Source organism: Ilyonectria robusta (assembly GCF_021365365.1).
Source record: "Ilyonectria robusta strain PMI_751 chromosome Unknown BGZ61scaffold_2, whole genome shotgun sequence".
Taxonomy (NCBI): domain Eukaryota; kingdom Fungi; phylum Ascomycota; class Sordariomycetes; order Hypocreales; family Nectriaceae; genus Ilyonectria; species Ilyonectria robusta.
In genome coordinates this window covers 1,274,247-1,282,341 of record NW_025764436.1, presented here as the reverse complement: position 1 = coordinate 1,282,341, position 8,095 = coordinate 1,274,247, and the positions used below count along the sequence as shown (strand labels likewise).

The window sequence follows — 8,095 nt, the reverse complement described above, 5'->3', positions numbered from 1 at the left end:
CTCAAACTCAAGACCCATCGGGACCGGATCGGTCCTGTCGACACAACGACATCTAATCGTCATCGCGATCACCAGCTTGCCCCCCCCCCTCTCCCCCCAGCTCCTCCCCCGCGATACGACCACCCGCACGCCACCCACCCACACCCCAGACTTTTATCACAACCTCCATGCAGAGACCCCAAGAGTTGCCTCCTTCACACCATACCAGGCGACCTTCAGCAACCTCATTCGCCAGTACTGTCTAGCGGTGTAGATGGAAAAAATGCCTTGTCCACCACAAACCTTTGATCAACCGGCAGCCGGCGAAACGAGTGTGGCCGCAAAGTCCAGGCAAAAGAAAAAAAGAAATCAAAATGCCAAAAACAAAAATTGATTTGATGTGCCATGTAACACGTGAGGCCACCACCACCAACCACTCTGCACATAGGTGCGTGACGGTAACGTTGTCCGTGGCCTCCTTCTTTGTCTTTACCGACCTTCCAAGCCAGTGACCGAACGGCGAGCCTCGCCGGGGCTAACCTGATAACACGCTCGCCCAAGGGAACAGGATTCCGTCTGCTCCGTATTTAGGAGGATTCCGTGCAGAATAGCCAGAATCCCTCGCGGTCCACCGGCCATCGAAACCGCCGCTGTTCCCACCTTCCTAAAGCCCTGCTTGGAACCTGTTTCGCATCCGCAACGTGGTTCCTCACGCTGGGCAGAGCGGCCAGAAGAAACGACCCGCCAAGCCGGCCAAGGGACCAGCGAAAGCTGAAAGAAATTGACTTCTCAGCAAGGCGCAGCTCGCTTGAAGCCCTCAGGAGCTGACGTGATCTCACCAGGCGCTTGGGTGTCGCAAACTACCTACGTTTGTGCATTTGTGTGTGTGTGTGTTGCCTACATTGGATCAAGGCGGGCACTTCCCGTCCAAAGGTACCGCCCGCGTCGTACACCCACTACCCCAAGCGGACAAGCAAATAGCCGTCTGGGGGAAGCGGGCGTGGTGTAATATGTGGCTTCGTGTACTCTGTTGATCCTGGGGGAGCTGAGCCACCCCCCAACGGGGCTGTCGTTGGTGGCCTTTCCCCAGGATGATGGGGGGTTTTTGGTCCCTTTTTTTCTTTTTTTATCTTTTCTTTTTTCCTTCGTTGTGCCGGCCGCCAGTGCAGCCAGGACTTGACATGCAGTGCCTTTTCCCGCAGATATACTGGTTGCATCGCCCGATAAACTTGTATGCACAACCGAGCCAGGGACACGAGGCGCCCCCAGCGCCGGCGCGGCAACTGTTGCACGACGGCACTAATCCAAGTCCCCCTTCCCTTCCAGCGTTTGGCTACTGGTATCCGTGCCGAGCACGCTATCTCGTAGATGGTAGTTGCATGTTGACGCCGACGGAAGCCAAATCCCGCCAATGCCCACCCATTCCATGAGAGCGTGTGCCGTCGCCGGGAGAGGTTGCCTATATTCCCTACCCCCCTACACGAGTTGTTCTCTCACGGGTTATCTCCCTGAGGTCGTCTGGGCACTTCCATGTGACGACGGGGCGAACATCTGACTTTTGGGGGGCCACCCCTGGCGGCATCGAGGGCTGCTCATCACCTCAGCCATCATGTGGGGTGGATGGGGGGACAGACTGGGGGGACGCTTCTGTGAGCGAGAGGGGTGTGAGAGGCGCTACAACCCCTACAACCTGCTGGAATTGACTCACTGGTCCCGCGTACAGCGTCTGGGGCGAGCAAAAATCGCATTCCCTACAGGCCCTGGCGCGCTGTGCCGTGCCGTGCGCTGTGCAAACTCGTACCCCGTCAATTCCATGGAACATGACGGAATTACGTCTCCGGGGCATATTCCCCCGGGGCGTTGCGCTGGCTAAGCTGAGCTGAGTTGTTGAGGCCAGCCCCAAGCATAGTCCCCAGGTGCTATGACTTACCTGGCGACACTAGTGCATCGATATCGTCGTCTGCTGCGGTTCCGCACAAGAAATTCATGGCCTTAGCAGATAGCGTCATTTGGAGACCAAGACATTCAATCCAACCCCTCCATCACAGGTCGCCACGGGGCCTCCGTGTCACTTGAGGCTCGGTGAGTTGTGCAGGTAGCACATTGTAAATCACAAGGCGGAGTGGAGGCCAAAAGTAATTTGAAATAGACATTATTCGTTGCCTGATTCACATTTCGTCTCATATCTGTGTCTTATCGCGAAAAGTAGAGGATTGCCCCGCCCCGCCCCGCCCCATCTGCCGTTACGGTCCCTGCAGGATAATGCACATCTGAGGGGCATACAAAGAAAAAAACACAGCAGTGTGAAGTGAAGCATAGTAGACATAATAATAGTAGCTTTCATAGCAAGAGAGTCGAGTTTTCACAAGATTAAAAAAAACCTGGTATATCAAATATACTTTGCTTTTCCGGCCGAGGTATGGTGGCCCCGAGGCAAGCCCGAGAGAAAATCCAAGTGCTCCGCAATTCGACAAGTCTAGTCCACCATCCCCTCCGAGAAAGAAAAAAAAAAGCCTCCCAAGGGCGGGTTCAGGTCCTGATGTCCTATCAGCCCGCCCACCCAGTCATCTGGGCCGCTTCACAAGTGCCGCCCAAGTCCTCGCCGATTGCTCAACTCATGAGGAGAAATTCGATTGCCATGTAGTACCCTGTAAACGCCGTCTCCGTCTAAACCTCTATAGCCCAAGTTTGTCATCAAGTCGTAGGAAGTGCCAAGCCATGGATGTGGTCTGCCCTACATCCTATCCATGAGGTCGCCGCCAGCTAGACTTCCCGCCGCAGAACTCCTGCCGCTGTGGCTGAATCCGTTGTCCGACAACAGGTCCTGGACAGCCACCTTGGGGACCTGGGGAACGGGGAGCTTCCTCTGAGATCCGTCAGGTCGGCTGATAATGTCGGTCAGCGACATTCCAGTGGACCTGGGGGCTGTGGTAGGCGGAGGAGTCTGGAACTGGCTGTGCTCCAGGTGGGGCTCCATCGGTGCGAGCGCAGGCGTGGTGTTGTGCTGGAGAGACAGGTTCCGGAGGCTGGGGAGCTCGTAACCGGAGAAAGGTCGCAGGCGAGGAGAATGGGCAGGCGTAGCGATGGGGGTGTGGTCTGGGGTAGGAGACAAAGAGTCATGGGAAAAGGTGGGCGATGAGGGAGCCGTCGAGTTGGGGGAGTTGGGCCTTGATCGCTTGGCGTGTCGAAGAGCACCGTTGTAGTGGTCATCGTTGGGCTCGTCACCGGAGTGAGTTCGCGACATGTGGTAGGCGGACAGGGTCGGGAGGTGACCTCGCGAGCTGTGCATTCCATGGCTGTAGTACGGGTGGTGGCGCGAGTTGTGGTGGGGAGGAGCAGTGAAGCTCTCTCGCTCGACCTGGGCAACCTGGGTGGCCGCCTTGGCCAGCATGGAAATGTCACCGCCGCGGTTGTAGTGAATAGCGGAGTGGGGAAGAGCAAAAGTCGAGTAAGAGTGGGGAGGAGAGACATTGGGTGAAGCCAAAGTCGAGGTAGGAGCCGAGCGGATCGTCTTGGGAGCGGGAGGCGGGGCCATCATTCCCTCGGAGTGCATGTGAGGCGGGAGGCCCTGATGCTGATGCTGGTGCTGGTGCTGCTGGGCCTTGTTGCCTCTCCTGGAGTTGGGGTTGTTGTGAATGCGAGAGTGGCGGGTGAGCTCATCGGAGCGAGAAAACTTCTTGCTGCAGCCAGGGAACTGGCAGGCGTGCGGCTTCTCGCCCGTGTGGGTGCGGATGTGGCGCGTCTGGTGCTCCAGGCGGTGGAAGGCCTTGTCGCAAAGGGGGCACTTGTAGGGTCGAGGCAACTCGTTAGAGCTCTCTGAGGCCTGGGCGCCGGGTAGAGGCCCATTGGGCTTGATGACGGTGACTGCTGCGGTTGCCATCTCGACGTCACCCTGTTGGGAGTTTTCGGATTCCTTCTCTGCCGATGCTGTGGGATTCAGGAGATTGGAGAAATCCACGGCGGACTGTGCTCGCTGCATGTGAAGCGGCTGTTGTCGACCGGTGGCTTACACAAAGGGTGCTATGTTGTAGTCGTAGATAAGTCCGGGGGAGGACCGTTGACAAGTCGATGGCAGTGAGCGTTGTTCAAGTGTTGGTGTGGTGGATGTTGTTGACCGAAGAGGCGAAGGAGTCCTTGGGCGTCTTCGGGAAGGTGAGTGAGTGTGCAGGTTGCAAAAGCTGGGGAAGTCCGGAGGGATCTGGTAGTTGGCAGTTTGGAGGACGGGAATCTTTGGACGAGGGAGGGGACGGGGGGATCAAATGGTTATAAACGACGCCGGGCTCGGCCGGGTCGGTACCCACGCAGCACAGCATAGCGCAGCGCATGTAGCGAGGGTTGGGTACCTGAACCCGCTGCAGGCAGCGGTAAAACAGGAGCATTCAGGGCAGGTCGCTGGGGGGGCCGGCGTACCGCTACGACGTGCTACGTACAGTACACGGCTGCAGGGAATGGCTAGTGGGTGCCAAGGTGCGTGCGATGGGGAGAGGAGAGGAGCGGGTGGGTGAGAGAGGGCCCCCAGGGTCCAAGGGGGTGGGGATAGGGCGGAGCGTGGGTTGGGTTGTGTGTGGGCGTGAGACGTGGGGCGAAGCCGTGGGGCAACGGGGCGTGGGTGTCAAGGTGTGACTGACTGATTGAGCAGAATGACTGACTGAGGCACTGGGTGACTGAGTTTTGGGAGGGAGAGGGTGTGGGCGTGTGGGTTTTGGAGGGCGGCGCCAGCACCCCAGGCGGGAGAAGCAGGAGGCTCCGAAGCTACGAGATTTGGCGCCCCCATCCCCATCCCCATCCGATGGCCGCTCGCTCGGGGAGATAGAGGATATCTACAGCGTATCCTGGGCCACCACCGCTAAGGTAGCCAGATACCGCGACAGACTGCGCCGAGCCGCGCCGTGCCTTGGTACAGCGACCTGCTCCGGGGCATGGCCGAGAGGAGAGTTCCCCCCCTTCCAGAGAGCCAGAGGGACCGAGTGACGACACGTATCCGCAACACACGGCGCACTGCCGGCGAATGCGATAGACGGGAAACATGACGACAGCTGGGTCGAGGGCCCCAGGGTCGACTGTCATCAACTGGGGATGCGATGCTGCTGCAGCGACCCCCCCGAGACATTGGCTTTCCCCCAGGCGGAGAGCCGGAGCCCACACCCCGACACCCCGACTCTTCTCCATCTCTCGCTCGCCCTCTCGTCCTCTCTTATCCCTCTCCACGCTCCACGCCCCCGGCGCCGGCGCCTCCAGTGCTTCTGGACGCGCCAAGAGGGGTGGACGGGCGAACCTCCAGCGCTCGAGTGGGGACGGTGCGCTCCAGCTTGCCCCTTCGCTCGCCCGCTTCGCCGCTCGACGGTGAGATTTTTCCCCCTTCCCACCTCACTCCACCACCGCTCGCCCAAGGCCGGCCCGGGGCGTGGGGCGCGCAGGCGTGTACTGCCGTGCTCGACTGATTGGTCTCCATTCCATCCAGTGGCTCCAAGGCCCTGCCCTCTGCTTGACTCGTCTCAAGGCCTGGCCGTCGTGTCCATTGTCGCCGAGCGCTGAGAAGCCCTTTGCCCTGCGCCCGCCACGTCGGCTGTTCTTCGCTCTGTCAGTCGGCGCGTCGGCAGAGCTAAGCATTTGCAGCATTTGCGACCATGACGCCCAAGTCTTTGGTCCTTTCACCCTAGTCTCCGTTGACCTTGTGCCTCGGTGGCTTGGGGGAAAATTAGACCTTGGATGTCGCAATAGTCAGCCTGTATTTCTCCCCTTCCGCTCGGTGACCCGCCCGAAGATTCTCCATCCGTCCTGTCCTTGTCATTATCATGCTCTTGCGCTGGACGTCCGTCAGAACCTGGCTTCACTATTAGGCCAGCCGCCGACCCAAGCACGTATTCATGAACTAAACTAAACCACCTCGATCCTGCAAAGTAAAACAAAAACGAGCTGCCACGTACGTAATGGCTCACCCTCAAGGTCCAACTTGTGCCCATCATCCATCATGCGATGCCGTGCTAATGCCCATCCCCATGCCATGCTACATCCATCCCCTCCATCGATCCGCCGCTGATGCTAGACATGGTGGGGGGCTGCCCTGGCCCTTGTGGGCTCTTGACTCGCTTGTTGGCGTGAATTCCTTCCACTTAGGGACTTCACGATGCCTCACGAGGGCGCCATTTCCATCCATCCCAGACCCAATTTGCATTGGCTCACATTGTCAATCACTCCGTTTTGCTTTTTTCCGTCGGCAGTCTTGTGCTCTGACTAGTTATCCAAAACTAGCTTCCGCATTCAACCTACCTTTACCCCAGCTTCCACACACCCCGGATTAGAGGAAACTCTCTCCAGCAAACCCCATCTCACTCGGGTGCGAATCCGAGAATATTCGCAATCTTGCCGGCATAAACCAGGAACACCTGGAAATCCCCTGATGGAAGACACAAGTAGGAAAATAGTCGAGCGGCATCGCAGCACGCGGCCCCGGAGCCAAGACCGGCTGTGGGGATTCTCACCAGACTCAGGGCCGGTCATGTCTCCAGGCCGACCCACGTCAAAGCCCATGATAAGACAGATTGACCATCACCAGACACATCTTTAGATCAATATAGCCGGCCCTACGATATTGTCTCCAGATTCTCTTTTCCCCTCGTCTAGACTCTGTCCTAGGTCGTCTGGGGGCACTAGGACACTCAAGTCAGGTCTAGTTGCTATCGTCATTTTGGCTCCGGCGTGGTCCAGCCATTCAACGCGATAAGCGCGCACCCCAGAGTTCCGCCCGCTTCAGCCCGCCTCGGGGTCTCTCCGGGTCTCTTGGGGATCGTGCCAAGTGCACCATCCGCCTGGTTACTATCGTCAGTCTTTGTCTCTGCCCCCGTGTGGATGCGTCGCTGGCATTTTCGGGGCGAGACCGCACCAAGACAGACATACCCCGGCTCTCAGGATTTGCCTCCCCAACTTCCTCATGTCCGCCCCATCCCCGGACGATATCCTCGGCCCAAAAATGGATCAAATGAGCCGTGGCCCTGACCTCTCGATGGAGTTTATCTCTGGGGTCCAAAGGCCTAGGTCGACCTTGGGACGTCTCCATCTCCGCATTTGCGCCATCACGAGGGCCTCGAATGCATCCAGACTCCAGTCTTTCTATCTCATCCCCATCTTGACCCTCTTGATGAGCAACCCTCTTGGCCTCTTTCCCTAGCAGCTCAGCACAGCAGGCGGATCCGCGGGCTACCTTTCCCCAGACTTCCTTTTTTGCAAATGATCAGCGAGAGCTTCAGGCCGGGCGGGCCAATTGTGCACAATGCGGTCAGGGGTGCGGCAACCTAGCGTGGGGGTGATAAGCCATTTTGGCTGATATCACGCCTGAGGTACCTCGAGGCTCTAGAAGATGGTAGGGATTTGCAAGCCACCGGCGTCCCTCCCCCTGCCTAGAAGCCGCCCAAACTCTCCCCTTTCCAGCAAAACACCCTGTCGTTCTTCACCCCAGAGCCAGTGGGTGCGCAGATAAGGAAACTGTAACCGGGGCACGGCCAAGAGGCTCTGTTCGCTCTCCAACTTCTCCAGCTTCCCCTTGTGCGATGGCGCCCCCCCAGATACCCAGAGCCTAGTGCCTGTCGCAACCACTGCGCTAGCTCCATCAGGAATTTCCGGGGCAAATGATCTCAGATCTTATCCTAGGAATCGGCGGTTCGGAACGGCGATGTCCGCACGCTTGGGTGTGTGGCGGAACTACCCAACTCAAAGTCCGACCCAGATAGCATCACATCATTCAGGTGAACGGCCGCCAAATCTTCCGGCGCTCTCGGACCGACAAGGCGAACGGACCGACAATCGTCCCCAGATTCCGTGCGTCAACAAACATTGCCACTGGCGCATGGAGATTTGTTGATCAACAGAACGTGGCTAACGATTAGTTCCAATTGATGCGTCGTGGCGGTTCCAGGGTCAACTCTGCCTGTCCCTGCGCTATCACGGACTCCCCTCTCTGGAGAGCCTCCATATCAGGCGCCTGTCCATGTATTTCTCCTCAATGAAGCCCCGATAATAGTGCGCTGATGGCATGGGGATGCGGGAAACCATGTCCAGCCAAGTCAGCCAATGCGCCCGCCCTGAATCCGAGGACCTGGTTAGGACTCGGTCGGCTTCC

General features: G+C 58.3%; 2 protein-coding genes across 2 annotated transcripts; one reads left to right on the top strand and one right to left on the bottom strand.

The window, feature by feature from the left end:
* Window positions 1–2,713: 2,713 nt before the first annotated feature.
* On the bottom strand, window positions 2,714–3,958 carry BGZ61DRAFT_489659 (carbon catabolite repression regulator; the record flags this gene model as incomplete). Its single annotated transcript, XM_046250237.1, has 1 exon — window positions 2,714–3,958. One exon carries the CDS (start codon window positions 3,956–3,958, stop codon window positions 2,714–2,716), a length of 1,245 nt encoding a protein of 414 aa, XP_046110579.1.
* A 1,047-nt stretch (window positions 3,959–5,005) lies between these two features.
* BGZ61DRAFT_472183 (uncharacterized protein) lies at window positions 5,006–5,326 on the top strand (the record flags this gene model as incomplete). Its single annotated transcript, XM_046248305.1, has 1 exon — window positions 5,006–5,326. The coding sequence occupies one exon, from the start codon at window positions 5,006–5,008 to the stop codon at window positions 5,324–5,326; it is 321 nt and encodes a 106-aa protein (XP_046110578.1).
* Window positions 5,327–8,095: the final 2,769 nt, after the last annotated feature.